Source organism: Pinus tabuliformis, chromosome 2_1 (assembly GCF_031772625.1).
Source record: "Pinus tabuliformis cultivar Carrire ecotype Pingquan chromosome 2_1, CPIR1, whole genome shotgun sequence".
In the NCBI taxonomy this organism is placed as follows: domain Eukaryota; kingdom Viridiplantae; phylum Streptophyta; class Pinopsida; order Pinales; family Pinaceae; genus Pinus; species Pinus tabuliformis.
Genome location: NC_142299.1, coordinates 582,271,887 through 582,297,228, shown reverse-complemented (window position 1 = coordinate 582,297,228; position 25,342 = coordinate 582,271,887). Strand labels below are relative to the sequence as shown.

Below are 25,342 nucleotides of genomic sequence, written 5' to 3'. Positions count from 1 at the left end.
ACATTTAGTGAGATCAAACAAAGAGTTGTGAATACTCTAGTACTTACCAAATTAGTTATTTTCCAATTTCTTGATATTTACATGAAATCCTTTAGACATGCCATGAGAAAAATCTTGATGCATCACTGAATACTTCTTGCATACCAATATGAGAGTCTTAGAGGCACAATTCTAATTATTTAGTGCATGATTTAGAGATGTACAAATTAGTGCAAATTAGAATTGATGGATATATTATTTGCTTGGAAAAGAGACTATCTCCCATAGCAACATAATCCCCTCTAGTTCCTTAGGACACAAAGATAGATTGAGAATATGAACTGCATGCTATGGATCACCTATTTGCAAAAGTTCAATGTTATGATTAAGTATTGAAAAGGAAAATAAAATAAGATTGAATATTTCCTTTAAATACCTCCAATATTCAAATTAAGTATGATTGTGCAATTTCCATATTTTGGATGCAATGCTTTCAAGGAAAAAGTCATGCACATTGTCTATACTTTGCGTGCATCTATGTGGCCATGTAGAATTCTATGTAGATCTCACTAGATTAATAACTCCATAATTATCCATTGAATGATGTTCTTATGTATAAATTGAATGTGTTTGTGTTCTTCAATGAGATAATATATTATGATTATTGTGAAAGGCACACCATTCCAAGATATCAAGATACTTTGGAATCAAGAAGGCAATTGCCAATTTGTTAAGATATTTTTATTGACTAAAGATGGCAGAGATGGTGGCAAAGCCCATGAGGAATTGCTCACTTTATTGCGTATCCAATCCAATGAATATGAACTTTGGAAATTATACTCCATTTCTAGTATTGACAAGGCTATGGTAGTAAGTTTCAATGGATTTTCCTATAGAGTTGCAAATAACCAATGCAAGTAATGACTATTTTATGATAGGTATGGATTAGTTGAACAAGATGCCTATGCTAATATCATGTATGAAGACAATGTCAGTGTAGAAAGAAACACTATTTTTCTTTAAGGAGGCATGGGTGCGTTTTGGCTTACCATCATCAATCATTTCTAACATTAATATTAGATTCTTTAATAACTACTTTTGGCAAGCAATACAAGGATTGATGTATACTATGTTGAAAAGGATATTCCCTTCCTTCCTTGAACATATTCTCATAGATAAGTAGTAAATTGAATTGTTGTTTAATTCTTATTCATGTTTAATTATAAGCATATTAAAACTTGACATTCCAACAAGCCATATGTGCAACATAGTTATAGCTATGCACTATATGGTGAAAACTCACACCATCTTTGAAAACATGTTTTGGATTTCTACCAAAGGATCCATTAGTAATTCTAAGTCTAATATATAAGGCAACAACAAGGAAATAAGTTATTGCTTGTGGACAAGCCATAAAGTTTCTACACTACATCTAGATGTTTCATGAACAAGTTCAAGAGACTTTGCCAAAGAGTCAACAGAAGTACAAACCTTGACATGATTAATGTTGCATGTATCGTACTTTCAAGTAGGAGGTAGAATTTAGGATTAAATTTGAAAGGAATACTTTCAAGATAATGATATGAAAGTTGGTTGACTCATAAACGATGAGGGAAGAATCCCTTTAAGCTAGATTTGCTAGCATGTATGGGTATTAATCCAGTTATAATTTAGATCCCTTAAAGCTCTAGGAGCACCACACATGAGATGACTGTAGTTGTGTTGTGCATACCCTATGTATTGTGCATGACTTGGGGAAGGATTACAACACAAGGTCACTTCCAAGGAAGCTTAACTAAAACCAAGAACCACCAAATCTGATGTCTCTACGTCTTCATAATAACAAAAAACATATAATATAAACCAAGATTTGAACACATTGATTGTGAATAGTCGTGCTTCTTCACATTCCCTTAAATGACTTTGTAAACTATGCCTTCCCTAGATATCATTGTGTTTGGCATAATTGGCAATAGTAATTAGATTTTATTATTACATTGTAAAACTTCATGCTCTTTATTTTTTCAAAGAAAATTTCAGTCAGAAACTCATAGATGCTTTCCCACATTTGTTGATAACGTTCATAGATGCTTTCCCACATTTGTTGATAACGTTCATAGATGCTTTCCCACATTTGTTGATAACGTTCCAAATAACTTCTTTTACGTACATTAGTGCACCTTACCTAAAAAGATTCAAACAAACATGCACTATCATAAAACTTATCAAATATCTCATAATATTAATGACAACCATTGAATTAACACTTATTAATTACTCTTAGTTAATTAAACTAGCCCCTTAAATTTAAATTTAATAACCATACAATTTCGAGCCAGATTATAGTTTTTTCAATAATAAAAATCATACTTATTATTTGATATCCATGCAACCTCACCATGTACCCAAGGAACCATACACCCCTAACTAGATATTATCTCTTACTCCCATCAATGTGTTTTCCTCATCTTTAGAATGGTAACTTTTACTTTTTGCCCCTCTTTTGTTAACACGCTTTAGACTTTGTACATTGATGGATGATTGAGAATCTTTTTCCCCTAATGCTTAGGTCTGCGCGCCACCGCCTAAAAGTCTTTATGGGGAGTACATTACCTACTCGGGCATAAATTATTATATGTTTGTATGGAATGCTACATATAAAAAATAATTAACAACTCAAAAATCGCTGTAAGGTCAAAAGGAGAAAAGAAAGTTATTGCAAAAGATTTTGGTGTATGCATAGATGTGACACTAACGATTAAATTAGTGTGCACTTTGTATGGAGTTGCCATGAATGTTAATATTATATAGTTTTGTGAATTGAAAGTTTAATTTTTAAAATTGCTTTGTATTAATCTTTATGACTTTTTATGCATTTTTATTAACACGGTTTTGGAGTATTGAATAATACAAAGTAAAATTAGGTATTTTTATTATTTATTATTTAGAGAGTTGAAGTAAAAAATAAAGTAAGAAGATGGATTTGACTGTGCGACCGGAGCATTTAAAAGGAGGTCAATTGTCATTTTATTTAATAAATTATTTTCAATATTTAAAGACAGATGAAATTAAAATAATATATTTTAAAAATAAAATAATTATAAATTGATATTATATTCTGTATAAGGTGGGGCGTGATATGATGCCAAATATATTTTCATAAAATTATAAATTTTGGAAATTGGATTTTAATGATAAACAAAAGGGAAGGATGAGAGAGAGTGATAATATTCCAAGTATATTTTTATGAACCTATAAATTTTGGAAAATGGATTTTAATAATAAACCAAAATAAGAAGTATATATTAATAAACATTATAAGAAAGTTGAAACAAATTATATTAAAATAACATAACATATCATATATATTTGGAATTATATAGATCTAAATTAAGTAAGTGTAAAATTAACTACCTATAAATGATAAAAAGAAATATATATATTTTTTATTATACATTTTTAGTTAAAATAAATTATATTTAATATAATCATAGGTATGGAAAAAATCACTTTGTAAACAAATAAAATCACAATGATGAATATCAACATGATTCCAATTAAAATTAATAATGATGCGTACATAATGAGCAGAAAACTTGAATGAACACATGACATATGTAGTGTAGAAAATGGTTTGAAGAGTAAATGTAAAAGAAAAATAGTGTTGCACAAATCAAAAGCATTGGAAATTTGATACCAAGATAATATAAATAGGGAAAATTAAGAAACTACACAAAAGGTATACAACCACATAAATTGCCCAAGGATGTTATTTCCAAGATAAACTCTATTGTGACTAGGTTTTTGTGGGCTGGCTCAAAATTCTACTCGTAAATTCCACTTGGTTAGTTTGGAAATGCTTACCTCTCTTGTCAATCAAGGTGGCTGGGATCTTAAAGATACAACCTCTTTCAACATGGAACTGTTGTTAAAAAAAATCTAGAGAGTTGTGAACTGTGTGGGCCTCTAGCAGCGTGTCATATCCATAAAATACCTCCAAAACAAGGATTTCATCAGTTGGCTCTGATCTAGTGCACTGGATCCTCTTCAAATTTCTTATTCTTGGCGTAGTCTTCTCTCGACTAAACATTGGTACTTTGGAAACCTTCGATGGGGCGTTGGCTCAAGCTCCATCCCAGAGATCAGACTGAATTCGCTTGTTGGCATGATAGGTCCTCACCTCTTATCCCCTGCTCTCATTACTTTTTTGCATAATAGAGGTTTTCATATGCAAATACTTCTCTTTCCTCTCCTTTTTTCACTCACTGGAAATATGCAGTTGCGATTGGGTTGCCTGATCCCCTAATCCCTTAATGGAAGACTTACATCATCTATTTGAAACTATCTAGGATTGTTCTCTTACCTGTAGAAGAGATTCTAATTTGATTCGGTGGATCTCAACAGGGTAAAGTTATAGTCAAAGAGGCAAACCAACTTATTTCCTTGCCTCCTAGAATGAATCTGCTCTACTCTTCGCTAGCTCTGCCTTGGAAATGGAACTTCCCTCTGAAACTGAAATGCTTTTCATGGCTGGTGGTTCACAATTGAATTCTGACTTGGGAGAACCTTTGTAAGAGGGGCTTCTTGGGACTGGGCCGATGCTACCTTTGCAATTCACATGGTGAGGATGTAAACCATCTTTTCATCCACTGTCCTTTTGCAACTTCGGTTTGGACTAGGGTTCTCCTTTTGATAGATGCTCCTTCTTCTTGGGATTGTTCCGACATTGTCTCCTGTCTCGACAGCCAGACTGTGGATAACAAACATATCCAGACACTGGTTTTCTTCATCATCTAGGGCATTTGGTGGACCCAAAATGCTCTTATTTTTTAGCATGTGTTGCGTGACATTTGGCGAACTAGCTGCAAACTCTTATCTTTTCATCAAGAGTTATCTACCTCTACATCTTCCATCCCTAAGTCTCCTCCTCCTCCTTGCAACATTTGGGCGAATTTTCCTATTGGCTTCTTTGATGGGGCTTCCTCTTTTGTCCTCTGTGGATGTGGCATGACCATCCACATAGATGTTGCTCGATCTTACCACTTCCATTGGCATGGTGGCTCTGGATCTAATACTCGTGTCGAGCTCCTTGCCCTCTAGGGTGTTCTTCACTGTGCTATCTGACTCGGGCTTAGGACAATAACCATTTTTGGAGACTCTAAAGTTGTCATTGAATGGGAAAATGAGAGGGGCTCATTCAACTCTTCGTCCCTCACTAACTAGAAACTCAAAACCAAATCCTTGATCAAAGAGTTCAGTTCCATTTCCATTTCCCACATCTATTGACGCCAAAATGGTGAAGCAGATCGATTGTCCAAGGATGGATGCACTTCGGACCCGTGTTCGATTTTCTTCTAATATTTTGAAAATAACAGTTTGCAGGGGATGAGCCATTTTGAAATCTAAATCAGTTTTTGGGGACAAGCCATTTTGAGATCTAAATAAGTTTTTGTAGCTTTTTATGGGCCTTCTGCTTCCTATAAGCCTTTTATCCCTTATGTCTCTAGACACATCACTATTGTTCCTCATTGTATTTTCAGTCCACAACCCTCTGTTTTTTCATCTGTATCATCAGAAGAGAAAAACGAAAGACCTTTTGTAACTTTCACTTTGTCTAGCGAATACTTGGTTAACGTTTTTGTCATCCTAATTTGGATTGGATGGTCACTAGGATTTACATATTTGATGTTAAGAGAATCATTTTCCTCCCCTGAATTATGTATTTTCTTTGCTCACTATAATTAAAAAAAATGCAAAATTATTTGAAAATAAATATCATAGGGAGTGAAATAAATATATAACACCACTAAGAAATAACATATAGAAGTTGAGTTGTAAATTATATGAAACATCATGAAGAGTCGTGGGCGAAAGGTTAAAGGTTATATCATGGATGTGAGATTGCAAAGTAAAACCTAAATAACATTTTCTAATATCAAAAACGACATACTCGATTAAGGAAATGTCAATTTTACATATTGAATTTTCAAAATAAATATGTTTCTTGGATGTATATTTGGTTCAGAATATAATACTGAAAACTAAATACATGATTTAAATATTGTAATTACACCTAAAACACATTACGATTATTTTATTTATATTATAATTCTATTTTTATCTAGGTGTGAACACAGTTATTCCATACCTAGAAGGATTCGATCTCGTGCCGTCGGTAGAGGGCCTACTTTTTCGTGCTGTAAATGTTCGGGCGAGTCGCTGTGCTATAATGACGCTTCACATCTTTGACAGCATCGGCCCCCACCCTTCCTTGGCGATGGAATCATTCATTCTACTTTATATCCCATCCCTCAAAGGCAACAAATCAAGGGCAGGATTTCCCGCATTTTCATTCAACCTTTAATGTTCTTTATTAATTTCCAAGGGTGCTTTCGTGGGAGCAGCATAATATGCCACGTGTCACCTCGAAGCTTCATTGGCGGACGTCAACAGAGTGTTGGTTTTGGTTTAATCGACTTGCGTGTATCTACATCGATTATCGCGCCGGCCTACCGGAGTAGGCGGTAAGGGTTACCGGTTCAGCAAGGGAATAAGATGAACAGTGCGAGGTGTGATTGGCAGGCCCGCGGGCCCGATTGCTCATTATCATTTTCAACTGCTACAGGACAAAAGGCCACGTACAGAGGAAAAGAAAGGCTGAAGAATCTAGAAACTTTTACGCGGATAACCGGAGATCGAATCCCACTGACGCTGCTAGATAAGCTTTTAAAGTCCCGGAGGATTTAGAAAGCGGTCCCAACTTGCGGGTCCGTGCACCTTGAAGGTAAAAAAGTCTCACATACGATCATTTTGGAATAGTACTGCGCTTCCGGTGCTACCAGTATCTGTTTGACACCGATCCTGGTCTGTATAAACAATAACTTTAAGTACTTGTTTGTCTTTCTTTTTTAATTATATGATGTTTGAATTTACTGGTTGTAGGGTTTTCTGTATTTGATCCGTTCCCTATTTTGGCGTTTTACAGCGCTGGTTATTTCTGACTTTTTTCTTATGTGACGCCAGAGGTAGTTGATGTTTTTGACTCGGCCTGACTATCTGATAAAGCGTTGCACGCGACCAGCTTTTCTGTACATCTTTTGGTTTTCAAAGACAACGATGCTTTAATTTAATCTAAAGCTAGGTTCACTGTATTTTTAACTCATTTGTGAATGTTAAAGGTTAAAGTGTTTGGTTTTCAAAGATAATGATACTTTAATTTGAGATAGGTTCAGTGTATTTTGGACTCATTTAGGAATGTGAACGATTAAAATGGTTACTTTTCAGCATTAAGTATTTTCGGATTTTATTCTTTTAGTTTAAAATACTCAATTTTGCCGTCAGAAAGCTTATTTTCGCTTAATTGAGGATTAGAAATCCTAAATTGCTTTAAACAGTGCATGAGTGAAATTGAGAGATTTAGACAGTTAAATTGCATTTCGTTGAGGTTTTAAAGCGTTTACTTCTGTAATCTACGGACAAACCTTGTGTAACTCTTTTCTTTAACGCTCTGCACGGTCAGATTATTGCAATCAGTCGTAGCGTGTTAATTCACCCGTCATTAACGGTAATTTCTGGAAGGTGTTAAGAGTCAAATAATTTAAACGGATGACATACTCGATTTGAGGATAGAGAGAGTATGGAGGACATTCCTCGAAATTTGGACCTTGATGGGAATTTTAGTGGAGGCTAGGGTTCGTCAATTTAAGAGAGCTCAGAGGCAAAGGTCTGACTCCTATCTGTGCTCGGAAAACATTGTTAAGTTTCTGTAGTGCTACCGACTGCCTTCAGGCTTCTCAGGATAATTACTTGTCAAAGAATGATCAGCTCGTATCGGTGTTCTTTTTCTTTCCTTTGATTGTTGTGGATAGGCTTTGGAGTTCGTGGAATATTGTGGGCAAAGTTAAGATTTGGAGGTTGTGTGTTTGCTTTGAAGATCTTGTGGTATTTGCTAACTCTTATAACTGTCTGCATCATCTTCGTTAAAAAGACTTTGGTTTCCTGACCTCTTTTTTTGCTTCTCTGCTGCTGCAACCTGATAGGAATTGAATTCAGTAAGAGCTCAAGTGATTTGAGGGTTTACTACGTCCCGGCAGGCACACACTTACTTCTTTTGTTTTTGTTATATAGAAATCGTGTTTTCTTACTTCATCTGCATCTGTCCCTATTTTTGTCATAGTGAACGGTAGCAAGAAAGTCATCATGGACTCTTATTTTCAAGCTCCCGCGAAATTTCTTTCTTCTTCTGTAGAGCGTTCAGTTCCTTTTGATTCTAGTAGTAACGGACCAGCGAATCACGGAGATCATTCCATTTTTAGTAATATACAACATGAAGGATGCCTGAATTCTGAAAATCAGAAGAGTAATGGAAATAGCAGTGCTGCAGGTGAAGAGGAAATAGTTGGGGAGGGACAGCCACAAGTCTTTGAGGGCATTCTAGATATTTATGTCCATCATGCCAGAGACATTCACAATATATGCATCTATGACAAGCAGGACGTCTATGCTAAGCTGTCTCTTACCTGCAATCCCGAGGGGGCATTGTCGACTCGCATATCGAACGGAGGCGGAAGGAATCCAGTGTTTAACGAGAGCCTGCAGATGAAAATCAACAATCAAGTCGATGCCTCACTGAAATGTGAGTTATGGATGCTAAGCCGTGCAAGGAACTATATGGAAGACCAGTTGTTGGGGTTCGTTGTAGTGCCTCTGTCTACTGTGGCGGGTAAGGGAAAATCAACCCAGGATTTTATAATATCTTCAACTGACCTTTTTCATTCTCCTGCGGGCATAGTTCAATTAACACTTGCATACCACGGATCAGCACCACCAGCATGTCAAAGTAAGTCAATCGCTGAAGCAAAATTGGCCATATCTTCTGCCCCTGTAAGTTCAGATGTTGTTTCGCTGGACGGGGCGGTGGAGAATCCCGAACCTACCAATTACAACGACATTGAATTTCCAGACTTGCAAGTTGCCAGCGAAAATAATCTCATGGTTTCTGAATATTTCAAAATGGCCTCCAATGATCTGAAGCCGGAGAACGGTTTAAAGAGGGATTTAATTATAGCCGACCCAAATGAAAGTGAATTCTCTGGGACATCATTTTTACATCTGGGTCCATCTCCCGCTACAGAAGATGAAGATGACTATGACATGGCACCAAATGTGACAGTCGCGAATTGTCCATTTCCTTCAACAACCATTGCTCATGATGATAATGTGTCTGATTACCAAGCTGAGCCAGATGCAGAGATCCCATCGACTATTATAATCGCAGGTACAACAAGCTCAAGTACTCAAGGCCAGGGTCTGCGTGATTTTGTTGCTCAAAAAAGTGGCTCCAGTGAGGAGTCGTCTAGGTTTCAAAAAATTAGTAGCCCTTCTGAGAGCACTTCCTTAAATGATAATGTTTCTTCTAAGAATCAGGAAAAGTCTTCTTCAGTGGATTCAGACAAAGGAGGAGCAGCCTCTACTAGTGAAGCCAAGACCTCGGAAGGGGAGACAGGGATTTCTTTCACAACTCCTCTTGTGAGTGTGAATCTTGAGCCAGAGCAAACTGTGGTGCAGGAGCAGATAGTTGACATGTATATGAAGAGCATGCAGCAGTTCACGGAGTCATTAGCAAAGATGAAGCTTCCCATGGACATTGAGAACCAGCAGTCTGATGATTCTGTCAAGTCTGGAACGGATCCGAAAACTCCACAATCTGGAAGAAATGCAGGCTCTAGGGTTTTTTATGGCAGTCGAGCATTTTTCTGAAGATCGATATTCTAAGATAATGCATCTCAACAGCGAAAGGGTAATTGAAGATATCTATAGGTAGCAATATATAAAGCTTTAGATTTATCTTGTTAATTTGATGACAGGTACAAGTGAGCTAGTTCTTTGTATTACCTGTCACTATACAGTAAGTTTGTCTAATTTTACGGTAAAACTGATATTTTCTACTAATAGTATGTACCAGCATCACTGTTAAGGGTGCAAGGAGTGAGTTTTCTCATGCACATTTGAGCTTCATTTTTGTTTCACTGGAATATTTATTTATAAGGCTACCCCTTCGCTTTTCTGTTCAAAATCGCATATTCCAATCCTTATATTCCTATCAATTACACTCTGACCTGCTTAGACTAGTTTTTCAAGCATACTTATTTCTCTTGTCAATGCCGCAACTAGGATAATGAAGGGAATTGATTCTGTCTGTTGTGTATTACAATCAATTCATAACTAATGTTATGAGTTCTGTAATTTCTCAAGGACGCCAAAGGTGAGTTAAAAATAGTGTGGGTTGTTGCTATCCTTTATAAAACATTGTTTCCATATTTTCTGGACATTGTTTTGTTTCGGAAGCACCAGTCAATTATCCAGTAATATCATTACGAACTTAAATATGGCCTTTTAATCATTTAGCTATGGCCTTTCTAAAGAGTTTATAGAGTATGATAAACTATGTTGGTGACAGGAGGCATTTCACACTAATATGTCTCTTCATTGTTGTTTGCTTTGGCTGAAGATATTCTCTCTAGTTCCATATATGTGTCATCCACTAAATTTATAGTTTGAGAGTAGATATAGGCATCTTGATTTCTTAAACTCTGTCATTTCTAGTACAAAAATCTTTAGGTTACACCTGGTGTGTTTGCTTCTTGCATGGATTGAAAGCACCAGAGTGCCTTCCATTTTTGGATGGTTTACAGGTTAATCTCTAGATGTGGAAGTTTGTTATGCATTGCTTATTCGCTTCAGAACAATAATGTTAGTCTCATATGCATCTTGTGCAAAATGTTTTGTGATAGTTTCAATCGATTTCTATCCAAGGCAGGGCTTTATTGTTGTACTCATTGTGAGATCTCCTTGCTTCCAGTTTCCACTATTTCTTATTCGACTTGTAAACGAACTTGGCATTCTTTTTACTATTTAGAAATCTTTTATTGACCTATCTTCAGCTGCTTCACATGTTAGTGCAATCGTTCAGTTCCATTTATTTATTTTGTGGTCATTAATATACTTATCTTATCTTATATATAAACATGATATTGATGACCTTATCATTCACTGCTGCATATTACTCACCCTTAGATTGCATAGTTTTAGTTTAAAACTTGAGATTAATTTGTGTTTGGCGATTTCTGTTACATGCATCTACTATGAATATTGTTATAATGATGGTAAACTTTGTAGATTCCAATTTCCATACACAGCCTACATTGAGGAATCAGGATGTATTATAGTCACCGTGTTATTTTAGGAGAAACACATGACATATGAATGGAAGTCCAGACTTAGAGTGATTTTTATCACACATTTAATTTGACTGCTGTACAAAATATGAATTCAGCTTTGTGAAAATCTTGTTCAGTTATTTTACTTTGATGTCTACCTTATTTCACTTTGAGATCTACCTTATTTCTAGATGCATTTGTTTGAATGAGATTCTTTATATTCCTTGGATTTTGGAGGCTTATTCTTGATATTCTTCTCTGCTGTGGTTCTCCACATTATACAGAATCAGAGCCACCTACCACAAGCATAAACTAAGATAAAATCTGGAATGGAATCTTTTCAGGTTGAAACTACATGCTGTTATGCAACTCATGTTCACAGAATATATGTTAGTAACCAGCAGAGCAGAGTTGTAATGGTAATGTATGTTCACATATACATATATACCTTGGATTAGACTAATCTTTTAGGCATACTCAAAATAACCAATGTTGCATGAGTTTCTGGTATGTGGATATTTTGGGTATGTGGGAACAAGTATTTGGTATGGCTAGAAGTTTTGCCTAGATTTACATGAATCATTAAGTTGGAAGCGGCAATAATATAATATATTAAAAATTAAAATTTAATATATACTTATTTTATTTTTTAGATAGTGTAAAGATTAAATGTACATACCAAATTGAATTTTTAAATGATTCATCATTCAAGAGACAACCATAAAAAGTTAAAACCAAAACTAAAAGCCACCTAAATCATATTGATGTTCATACTAGAAAAAAACTTAAAAAGGCAAAAACCTATATAGTACATAGTTCAAAATGCCCAATAACCAAAATATAGCAACAAAAATACAAAGCTTATGATCATCTAGTACGATTTTCAGCATCAAGGAGATCCATAAAAGCTTGAGCCCAACGTCATCGTCATCATCATCAAATGCAACAATGTCATCTAAAGGTATGCCAACCAGTCTTGCATTTGGTAAAGGATTGTCATCATCATTGTCAATTTGGGCAGCATCTTCATTGTTCACATCTCATCGTGCAATAGGTCCTTCTAGATACTCAGGTAGCTTCCTTGAACAAAGTCGAAGACTACTATGCACATAAACAAGTCATCATCATCATTAGATGCAACAATGTCATCTAAAGGTATGCCAACCAATCCTACATTTGGTAAAGGATTGTCATCATCATTGTCAGTTTGGGCAGCATCTTCAACATCCCATCCCCATCGTGCAATAGGTCCTTTTAAATATTCAGGTAGCTTCCTTAAACAAAGTCGAAGACTACTATGCACATAAACAAGTTTCTCTGCGCTCTTAGAGGTAAGTCTATTCCTCTTAACCGAGTGTATGGAGCTATAAGTAGACCAATTCCTTTCAACAGTTGAGGAACTAACAACCTGAGATAGCAAGCGTGAAGCAAGATTTCAGAGCTCTAGGACTTGGCCCCCATACGTTCTCCACCATCTAAGGGGTTTCTTCTGAGCATAATGCTTGATGTCCCTCTTTGCATCTTCGCTGAATGCAGGAGGGTTTAATGTACCAAAATCAATAAATTGCTCCCATACCACACTTGCTTCATCAACATCATACATCTTAGTTATGACATCAAGAAACCCTTGTTTTACCTCTTCATCATCAATAGGAAGAATTCTATTTGGTCTTTCCATATACCACTTTGGATTAAAGGGCATATGCAACCATGTGAAGGGAAGGTATTGAGTGTAAGGCATCTTTTGTCGATCAACTTGTGGATTTCATGGAAAAACTTCAAAGAAAGGGTTCTTTGATGAATGATGTGCTTTACCTTTTCTGCCATGGTATCAATACATTCATATATTTCTCCAAGAGAAGGAGAATTTGAATCAACTTACTTGATCAACTCCATAATTAGAGTTGTGAAAGAGACAACATATCTACAATAAGCTCACCAATCTACATTAAGAAGCATTTATCTTATCTTCTTCACTTGAGGTGACTTAGATTCAGTCCATGCATTCCACTCTGAATAAACAACAGTGGCTTGTAAAGATGCATAGACCTCAACTATGCGCTCAAGCAAAATGATGTATGTGGCATATCTTATTTCTTCGGGTTTTAAAAAATGCTTCTTTGAATACATCCTTTAAATTGCCAAAGAAGCATGGTGGTTGTAGATGAACATTTGTGCCTCTTGCATCTGAAATTATTTTTGCAATCCACTGTATTTTACCAATGTCTTTTAAGAGATTGTTAAGGTCATGTACACAAAAGGAGTCCAAAAGATATGCCTATATCGACTTTGGATCATCAATCTCGCTGCTCTACAAACAAGTGTTTCATCTGTGATGACATGTATCACATTTGAAGGACCAACCTCATCAATTGCATCCTTCAACATTTCAAACATGAAAGTAGCATCCTTAGTTTTACCACTACAATCAATTGCTTTTAAAAAATAAGGCCCTTTTGGTGATGTGACAATAACATTCAACAAATGTTTTTGTTGAATATCTGTTCAATCATCCATGGCAATTGAACAACTTGAATGAACCCAAGATTGTTTGAGGTTCTCCATAAGTCCATGCATTCTTGTCACCCCTCTATTTAATAATGAAGTCCTCATTTTGTTGTACCTTGGGGGTGCATATCTTGTCCATGTAGCTATGATTTTTTTCACCATTTTTTATAGTATGGTGAACGAAAGACATTAAATGAAATTCCATTCGCTATAAAAAATTTTTGCTATGACATCATCTGCTTCATCCCTACGCAAGACATTGTACATTTTTTGAATGGATTTACTAACATTAGTCATTTTAGTACTAAAAATCCCTTGGTTAGCCTCAATTTGGATGTGACTTTGTTCATTCATGCATTGAGATGAATTTTTATGTCTACCTCTCTTATTATTAAGAGATACGATGCTATTACCACATTCATTGTTTCCATTTTCTTTCATGTGAAGCTTACTCATTTCCATTCTTTGTTCAAGGTTACATGTGCAACCCTTCACTCATAATTTAGGTATGTCCAAAAAATGATGTTATACTCTTGTACAACTACCCTTAAAAACATAGTCACACAAAGTGCATTGCCATTCATCATAACCCCACTCTTTTTTGCCTTGTTTTGTGTTATTTTTGTCATGAACTTGATTAAGGGCTTCTTGGAAATGTTGTTTGATTGCTTGTGGGTACCTATTGTTGCCTGCGTTCTGTTGTTGAACTTGAGGAGCTTGTGGATGTAGTGGGGGTCTCATCTTGCTGTTTTTATTACCACATTCATTGTCCAAACCTCTATCATTGGTATCAATACTGAAAATTTATATTAAAATATAAAAAAAATTAGAAGTGGAACAAATAAATAGATTTTACAATGTATATAAATGACAAAAAAAAACATCAAAATACTAATGTGTATTTTGCATATTCTCATAAACTAATAAACTAGTCAATGATCAGTGCAGCCAGATTATGTGCCTTGGCCCTAACATAAAACATCATTAAATTTCAATTGGAAAACTAAGAAACTTTAACGAGTTGCTATAATTTAATTATAATTTAAAAGCAATGTACATTGAATTATGCTTTCCCTATGCAATTCATAAAACTATAATCAAGAAATTTCAAATATCTGAAGTGTAAGATTGAGTATTTTAACTAGTTATTAATTTTTTATTTTATTATGAAGATTTCTACATTGTTGAGTATTTTTAGAATAAACCATGTCAAGATTTAAGAAATTAAAAATCAAATAAAATTATATTTCAAGTTATAGAATTATTAAATTGTGTATAGAATCTATTCACAATTTAATGCGATAACTTTAAAGTTTAATCTTTAAGTTTATGTAAATATTCAATAAAGGTGGAAAATTTTAATGTGCTGATACAATACAAATCTAGCCAAAAAATGAAATATTTTAATATAATAAATAAATAATATAATATTTAATCAAGATCAGATGGATCCTACCAAATAATTATATCATAATATAGAAAATTCAAAAAGTTTTTAGATATATTTTTCTGTATGGATGGCACAGAAAACTTGAAAATGATATAGAAAATGTTCGTAGATATATTTTTAAATTTTTTTGTATTGATATCACACAGTAAAATTGAAATAAATTATTATGAGCTATAAAATATGAAACTTATACATGCTAACTTTATATGAAATTAAAAAACTTACCCCAAGTGTTCCATGTTTAGGCTTAAGTTGTCAAATGTTCTTTTCCATTCACTAATTTAGTATTTCGAAATGCTAGACAACACAGATTGTCCCTCTACATAATAGCAACCTAATCACGTTAGATAGTTGAAAAAATGCATGTTGAAAATTTCTAAGGTGCATGGACAAAAGATAATGATGGAAAGCAGACGATAACAGTGAGTTATATTTCTTATTACAGGATGCAGTAAATGTTATGAATGAACTATTGAAATGATGTTGTCTTTCTCCATAATTTCTTTATCTTTGTAATTACTTTTGACTCGACACATGACCAATCTTTGGTAGTGTGGAATCATATATCTGTCTCTTGTCAACCTACAAAAAATTAAAATTGAAGTCTAAAACTATTCCTAGTACTTTGGTAAACCCCCGTGAGATAAATACTATTATATTTTTTGGTATCTGCATGCCACTCTCCTCAAATAAAAACTTGTCAAAAAGACTCTCTGTACTATTACTGTGCATAAGTAACATATAAACCTTCTACCTAATGAAAATACAATAAATTCAATTTTTTAATTAACAGTTATCCAAATCACTACATCAATCACATAACCCACATTGTTGGAACTATAAAACATGACGATAGAGAGCTCCTTGAATAAGCTGAGTTAGGACAAGGAATTAAGGAGGGATAAATGATCTTCCAATATTAGAAAGCAATTAAGGAGGGACAAACATCTTTACTTCAACTCGAGATATTTTAAGAGCAGCATTGCTAATGAGGATGAAGAAGCTAACCAAATTAAGATGGTAGTTCTTCAGAGCAGGAAACGTCAGTTTTGACGGTGGCAGCTTGTTTGCATCTTCATGTTTGGCTTGTCCTGCGAAAATCGAGTTGGATGAGTGAAGCTAATGATAGTGCGGCTCCAGAAAAATTTTCCTAAATTTCTTATACAGTAAAGCAAGAGAAGGACGATAATATGCTTACAAAAAGAAGAACAAAAAATAAAATAAAAGACAGGAAACTTTTGTATGTATTAGGAAGAAGATGGGAGATGGATGGGAAAGCACGACAGGCAAAAAAGAACTAGAAGAAGGTGAGAATTGATCTTTCTAGAATTTAACAGAATATTTAACTGAACCGTGTTCCATACCATATGATGTGAGAAAGTAATTAACAAAGCCAATGTTGTCATGAATACTTGAACATTGAACAACAGTAGTGCTTGAACACAACTGCTTACTCTGCGTCCTCACCAATAGTGTCACCAGAACACCACTACTTACTCCTCACCAATGAAAACAACGTCTTACTCCTAGGATGACGAACTAAAACAAGAATAGCTGATGAATTCAGAGTTGATGAGGGATAAAATTATATAGAAAATCTGAGTCAGGTTTGCTGCCAAATCTGAGTCAAGTTTGTTGCCAAGAAATCACACCCACTTTTTCCTGGGCTTTTCAAGTATGCGTGGATCAAGAGCGTGTGGGAGCTCCATCCCACATGGTCCTGATTTACGCTCCAACTTGAAACCCACTCTGGAAATCACGATTTTTGTAGATAGAAGCTCTCGAAAAGCTCCAACGCTCCTGCGAAAGTTTCCACCTGTTTTGGATCATTTCGTACTAGCTCCCAAGCTCCCAGGAGTACCAGAGCGTGGGGTACTTTCTCTCCAATGACTGGGTGCGGTACTCGTGCAACATAAAATAACTGTGTAACATGCTAATTCAACTTTTACAAACCTCTTGCACCAAATTTATAAACACTCAACAAGTAATCAACTCACTAAAAGCATGTTATATAAAATTAATAAATAAATAAAATCATTATCCCTTGTTGTTGTTGCTACTATAGGGGGATTTTATGGCAAAACCAATAAACCCTAGGATGGGAAGAGAGGAAGAAAAGAGGAAAACTAGTCAACATGAAGTATTCAAAATATTTTCCCTTACAAGTTGCCTTGTTAAACGTTTGCAGGCTCCCTCTCACCTAACTATCCATTCAAATTGATTGCACTAATCTATTAAACTAATTTCTGAAGTCTATCCATTCAAATTGATTGAGCTAATCCATTAAACTAATCTTTTTGAGTCTAAATTGAGTTCAACAATTTGTTGAAAAATGCAACAAGAAATTCTCAATTTGATTTTGCCTTGATTAAATTGAGAAAATTTGAATTTCCACATCAGCAGACAACTTGGATGCAATTAACTTGTGCGATATGGATTGTGTCACCTAGTTTACTCAGTAAATTCGAGTTGGAGTTAGAGCTCAGTTAAGCATGTGTGATTGCTAATTTGTAGCAATCAAAGTTAGTTATTTCAAGTTGTTTTCAGTTCAACTAGCTCCAACTACTGGAGGAACTAGTGGAAGGTCAATTGTGCAGTGGGACTTTAGTCAAACTCAGTGATCATCTAATTAATTGAACAATCAACTCAAAATAGCTAGTGCATGCAGAGAATTTGAGTTACCCAGTTGAGGTGGAGATTCCAAGACAAAGTAACATCAGTTGTAGACTATTCTTGAGTGTACAGGTGTTGTATTCAATCAAATGATTAACCTTGGGAATTACACAATCTATTTTGGAGAAATTTCTAAATAATATGGGCCAAATTTCTCAAATAATTGCGCAAGGAAATAGGGGTTCAAGCATAGGCAAAAATTGACTAAGTTTGGGTCAGAGCTTTTCAGTGAGCAGATAGATAGGTTATTCACTTGTAGGGTGTGCTCAGTTGAGAAAAGCAATTGCAATACATCTATATTCATTAAACTAATGCAAGCAAACATTGGGGTTTTTAGCAAATTTTTTTCCCCAAGAAAAACACTATTTGCATGTGTGTGATTTCTTATTGCATCTCTGAAATTTTTGTTCTAAATTGTGAATTAATGTCCGCAAAGCAATACAGTAAATTTGTGTCTTGTGTTTTTTATTAAAACTTCATGAACAGTTGCAAATCTACATCAAAATTTCTGCATGGTATTAGAGCAGGGTTCACATTAGAGCAGTAATTTCGAAGTTGTTTCTCATGAGGTTCGAATTTGGAGTTCAGTGCAACAGGATTTCTTCAGAGCTGAGAAGATGGCCTTCAATGGACTAAGGTTAGAGTATGCCTTGGAAGACACCTCTAATTTTGTTGCATGGAAGGATCGCATGGAGGCGGTATTCGATGACAATGGATTGCTAGAATACATCAAGACAAATGTTGCAAAACCACCGGATTCTGATGCCCAAAATCTTGCTTAGTGGAAGAAAGATGTAGCCAAGGCGAGGAGAATAATCTTGGAGGGAGTACAGGATCACGTTGTCTCAAATATTCATGGAAAAGAAACTTTGTTCGCAATGTGGAAAACACTGACAAATTTTTTCAAGAATAATAGTGACCACAGAAAGTTGGTGCTTAAGGATAAACTTTGAAGTATCAAGATGTAGAAGAATGAAACATTTTTGCAATATTCGAGCAAGTTCACACAATGTCGTGATGTGTAGATTTTCCTATATATTCACAGCTCATGTAATGTACTAAAACACAAGACAAGAATATACTCTACTCTTTACACAACAAAAACCAATATATCGATGAAAACAATAATTGACAAGAGGAGGATAATCAAAGACACATAACACAATTGTTTCTCTAGGGAAAGTCACTGCTCAAAACCTCGACTATCTATTGCATTAATCAGAAATCTGAGTGATAATACAAAGCTTATTCTCACAAGAACAATTCCTCACAAGTATGATCAACTCTCTGCCTCACAAGCCCGCATTGACCAACACTTAACCAATTTTTGCTGCCTAATGAGCCCCTATTTCCTTGCACAATTCTTGTGAGGAATATACCATATTTAATTGGGAATTCCTTCTTCCATAACTGCGCAATCCAAATCTAGGTCCTCTTCTGATTTTATACATGATCTGTACAACTCGGATCACTCTACAACTGATAGTACATTGTCCCTGTACTCTAGTTTCAACCGGGTCTTTCTATGAACTGACATGCATGAGTTTCTCATGAGGGAATCTTCAGTTAGCTAGAGTAGCATTAAGGATGCACCAGTGCACCAACTTACTACTAGACCTCTACTAGTTCCATAAACAATTAGAACTAGTTTAACTGTCTATAACTCAGTCAAACTGAGTTATCTAATTACAACTCAAATAAACTCATCCTGGACCCCTAAAATTTAGGGAGAACATATACATGACTATAGAAAGACTTCTAACTCAAAATTCCTAAGCTAATTAAGTCAATTAAACTTAATTAACTATTTACAAGTTGCTATGAGAATAGAATTCAATTTAATTCTCAGTTTAATTCAAGGACAAACTAAACTGGAATTTCTCATTGCCATTTCCCAATACTCCCTCTCAACAAGAAATGGATTATCAACTACCCCGATCCTGTCTCTGTGAAACTCGAATTTACATCTTGACAATGCCTTTGTCAAAATGTCAGCATCTTGCTCCTCCATGGGAATGTACTCCAACAAAATAATCCATCTCAATACACAATCTCTAAGATGATGATATCAGATATCAATATACTTGGACTGATCACGAAAAAATGGATTTTAAGAGAGTTTGATACAAATTTGATTATCATAGTAAATCACAGTTGGATCCATCTGCTGACCAAACAAACCAACCAGAATCTTCCTCACCCAGATGGCCTCACATGTTGCCTGACTTGCAACCATGTACTCTTTGTTTTCCGAACTGAGTGCAACTGATCTTTGTTTCCTAATCTACTAAGAAATTATCGTTGACCCAATACTAAAGATCCCTCATAATGTGCTCTTCCTGTCAGATGGATTCTCTGCCCAATCTGCATCGATGAAGCCTTGAAGCTTCACTCCCTATATCCATCTGTACCACAATCCATACTAAGTAGTGCCCTTGAGGTATCTCAACACATGCTTTTCCGCCTTTGAATACAACTTGCTAGGCCTAACCATCGCTTGACTAAGCTGGGTAAGTGCATAACACATATCTGGTCGTGTGTTCACCAAATACATGAGTGAACCCACAAGCTTCCTGTAAACAGTAGCTTCCACTACTTTCCCTGAAGTAGCATCCTCCTTCCTCCAATTACCTACTAGAGGAGTCTCCATGGATTTTCTTCTCTCCATGCGAAACCTCTTGAGTATCTCGTTGGCATACTTTCCCTGCGACACAAACAATTCCCCATCACCCTTCCATACTTTAATGCCCATAAAGTAATGCATGAGCCCCATGTCCTTCATATCAAACTCTCTTACAAAGTTCTCCTTACAAGACTTGATCAGATGATTATCACTTATCAAAATCAAATCGTCGACATATAACACAATGATCAACAATTTACCTTCCACCACTATGTGGTACAAGTTTTCATCCGCTTCACTCTTGGTGAAGCCAAACCTGGTGAAATAAATATCGATCTTGATGTACCAAGCACGGGGTGCTTTCTTTAGCCCATACAATGCCCTCTTGAGCCGACACACATGCGACTCATAGTCGAAGGTCTCAAAACCTTCAGGCTACTCTATGTACACCTCTTCCTTAATCATGCCATTAAGTAAGGTTGTCTTTACATCCATCTAATGTATCTTACAACCCATCTGCGCTAATAGTGTCAATATAGATCTGATCGATGAGTACCTTGCAATAGGAGAAAATGTCTCATCATAGTCAGTCCCCTCTACCTGTGAAAATCCATGGAACACAAACCTGGCCTTATGCTTCTTCACACTACCATCTATAGCTTGCTTTACCTTGTAAAGCCATCAAGAGCTCACCACTGACTTGTCCTCCGGTCATGGGACCACATCCCAAACACTGCTACGAACTATGGAGTCATACTCCTCCACCTTGGCATCACCCCAAACTGATTGCTGCACTGCCTCCTCAAAGGAAGATGACTTTGTCTCAACACATCTTCTCATAAGAGACATGTATCCAGTGTACCTCTTAGGTCACCTCCTTTGCCTATGCTGAGACGTGGGTGCTCCCACATTCTTTCGTGCATCATGCAATATCCTGTCAGCCTCTCTGGTGTGATTTCTCCCATCTCTGGAAGACTCTGCTTGAGTGGATGTCTCCACTCCTGGATCCTCTGCATGTGGCTGCTCCACATCAATCTAAGGCTCCTCAACCTTAGGAGCTAAAATCTCCTCAACCACATGTAGCTCAAGCTCCCTCTCAAGGGAAACTCGCATGGTCTTCTCCTCATCGAATCTGACATCCCTGCGAACCACTGTCATCCTATTGGTCCGCAAGTACACTCGATAGTTGTGTTGTTGTCGGCTCAATCTTCTTTCGTGCATCTTTGGTCACATGGCAATATACTGATGACCCAAAAATATTAAAGTGACCAACATCTGATCTCTTACCTGAATAAGTCTCCTCTAGTATCTTCAACCCAAGAATCCGATGCGGGCTACAGTTCTGTACATAAACCGCTGTGTTGCATGCCTCAACCCACAAGTGTAGTGGTAGGCCCTGATCATGCAATATTGTTTGTGCTGCCCCTACAATGCTTCTGTTCTTCCTCTCAGCCACCCCATTCTATTGTGGGTTATGGGGTGCCGTCAACTCCCGTTTAATGCTTTCTGCTACACAAAAGTTTTTAAACTCATTTGAGACATACTCACAACCGTTATCACTCCTAAAAGCTTAACCTTATTGCCAAACTCTTTCTCGACCAATGATTTAAATTCACAAAACTTTGTGAAAGTTTGAACCTTTTTCTGCATGAAAAATGTCCAGCATTTAAGAGAAAAGTCATCAACAAATATAACATAATACCTGTGTTTGGCCATGGATGCTGTCGAGAATGGTCCACACACATCTAGATAGACTCGCTCTAGAATCTCCTCTGCTCGATTGTCTCTGTCGTGAAATGAAGCCTTGGTGTATTTTCCCAAAGTACACCCCTTGCATGTATCAACTTACTCAAGCATACCTTTGGGAAGACCAGTAGAGATCTGCTACATGATTTTCAAAGCCCCATGATGCAAGTGACCCAATCACCTGTGTCACAACTCACCAACGCATCGGCTCTGCATTTTCTCTACTTTCATGCTCAAAGCAACACAATCCTCTACCTACAGCTTATAGAGATTCTTAACTCGAATTCCTATCTTCTTTACTTGACCCGTGACTATGTATCGAAGGAATGCCTTTCCTTTCGATAAAATCACATCATAGCCTCTATCCTCAAGTATGGCGACCGATACTAAGTTCTTCTTCAACCCAGGTACATACATAACATCTCTAAGGTGTGAGGAGCACCCTGCTCCCTATGAAAAGTAATCGTGCCCAATCTAGTAGCACTATACCTCCCGTCGTCACCCATCTTGATATGCATATGGAGATCTTTCTCCTCCAAGTCACTAAACAACTCCTTGTCACTAGTCATGTGAAATGAAGCTCCACTATCAAGGTACCATACGCTACCCATAATTGATGACACCATGCATGAAATGAGAATAAAATCCAATTCGAATTGAGAGGCCAAAGTCTCACCCATTGCTCCTCCTGAGGACTTCTTCTTGGACTTCTTGAGCGGACAATTTGTAGCAAAATGGCCCAACTCGTGACAATGAAAGCACTTAACTTTCGTCATGTATTTCTTCTTACCTCCATGGAATGAATCTAATTTGGAATGGGATGCCTTCCCTTTCCCTTTCCTTTCCTTATTCGCTAAGGCATAATTTTCCTCATCATCAATTTTTGATGATGAACCATCTCTGGTGTTCCTTCTGATCTCCTCCTACCTCAAATCCAACCACAGTCGTTCCCAATCTAATAGCTTCTCCCTCCCATTGGTAGAGTCTTGATAACTATTCCAATTCTTGAGAAGGCCTACGAGAGCTAGGCTCACCATATCATCCTTAGCAATGGTTATTCCAACACTTACAAGCTCATCAATATAATGAGTGAACTTGGTCAAGTATTTTGGAATGGTCTCACCTTTCTCCATCTTGATTTTTCGAAGTTTGTCTTTCAGTACCAACTTCCTATGGTCACTGCTGTTCTAAAATAGGCCCGTCAATTCTTTCCACATAGCATACAGAGTTTCCTTCCCAAGGAGACTTGAGACAATTTGGTCTCGAACTCCCTCAAGGATTATCCGCCTAGCCTTCACCACAAACTTCTTCCATTTGGCCAGATTCTGTGCATCTGATGTTGTTGGGTTAGGAATGTCTTGATCAACGAATTCCTTCAAGCCATTATCCTATAACACAACCCCCATTTTTTCATTTCAAGCTATATAATTTGAGCTTCCTTCCAAGGCATACTCGAATTCGAGCTGCAAATGTAGAACACCGTCTGCCGATCCTGAAGTATGTATTGTAAATTTGAATTTCTCTTGTAACCCAAAACTCAAAACTTCGAAATCTCCTCTAGTATAATGTCTTCAGCTCCGATACCATGTAGAAAATTTCTACAAATATAATTCTAATACCATGTAGATTTTCATGTAGATTCACAACTCATGTAATGTACTAAAACACAACAAGAATCTACTCTACTCTTTAAACATTGGAAACCAATAGATCGATGAAAACAATAATCGACAAGAGGAAGATAATCAAAGACACATAACACAATTGTTTCTCTGGGGAAATCCACTACTCAAAACCTTGACTATCTATTGCATTAATCAGAAATCTGAGTGATAATACAAATCTTGTTCTCACAAGAACAATTCCGCACAAGTATGATCAACTCTCTGCCTCACAAACTTGCACTAACCAACACTTAGCCAATTTATGTTGCCTGTTGAGCCCCTATTTCCTTGTGCAATTCCTGTGAGGAATAACCCATATTTAATTGATAATTCCTTCTTCCATAACTACGCAATCCAAATCTAGGTCCTCTTCTGATTGCATGCATGATCTCTACAACTTGTATAACTCTACAAATGATAGTACATTTCCCTTCACTCTAGTCTCAACTGGGTCTTTCTATGAACTGACATGCATGAGTTTCTCAAGAGGGAATTTTCAGTTTGCTGGAGTAGCACTGAGGATGTACCAATGCACCAACTCACTACTAGACCTCTACTAGTTCCATAAACATTTAGAACTAGTTTAACTGTCTATAACTTAGTCAAACTGAATTATCTAATTACAACTCAAATAAACTCATCCTGGACCCCTAAAATTTAGGGAGAACAATACATGACTACAGAAAGACTTCCAACTCGAAATTCCTAAGCTAATTAAGTCAATTAAACTTAATTAACTATTTACAAGTTGGTATGTGAATAGAATTTGATTTTAATTTTTAGTTTAATTCGAGGACAAATTAAACTAGAATTTCTTGTTGCCATTTCTCAATATGATGAACTTGGTGGGGTCGGTGTTAATGTTCTTGAATAAAACTTGACAATCCTAGCCCTTCTGTGTCTTCCCAAGAGCTGGCATAGCTATCAAGATTTGGTGAATGGAGGGAGAAACTACTGAATTGAGAACGCTTATGGTCTGATTTGGTACAGGAGGAAATAAGGCAGAATAACAAAGAAGAGCCTTCATCCAAGGGCGATGATGAAAAAAACTTTGCAATGGATAGAAAGGAAAAAAAGGGAAAAGGGAAGAATTCTCAATCCAAACCAGAATCTAGTAAAGGGGGCAAGAAGAAATATTTGTCCAAAATTAAATGCTTCCATTGTCATGAATTTGGGCATTATGCCATGAATTGTCCACACAAAAAGGCAAGCAAGAAGACCTAAGGAGGAGTGGCAGGTGAATCCTTGGCTTCACAATTCTAGCTTGACTTTACCCTCATTTCATGCATGGCCAACACAGTGATGGGGAGTGTGTGGCACTTAGACTCAGGTGCATTGTTCCACATGACCGGATGTAGATATTTTTTCAGTGACATTGAGGAAAAAGATTTGCAGATGCACATCGAGATGGGGGATGATAGAAGGTATAGCGTGATCGGGATTGGTACAGTCACCTTTCAAAGGGAGTTGGGATCCCCCC

The 25,342-nt window shown here is 36.4% G+C and overlaps 1 protein-coding gene across 1 annotated transcript; it reads left to right on the top strand.

Moving 5' to 3' along the window:
• The first annotated feature begins 7,494 nt into the window (after positions 1 to 7,494).
• On the top strand, positions 7,495 to 10,054 carry LOC149201803 (uncharacterized). Its single transcript, XM_089403020.1, has 2 exons — positions 7,495 to 7,920; positions 8,156 to 10,054. The coding sequence occupies exon 2, from the start codon at positions 8,179 to 8,181 to the stop codon at positions 9,736 to 9,738; it is 1,560 nt and encodes a 519-aa protein (XP_089259146.1). The 5' UTR covers positions 7,495 to 7,920; positions 8,156 to 8,178; the 3' UTR covers positions 9,739 to 10,054.
• Positions 10,055 to 25,342: the final 15,288 nt, after the last annotated feature.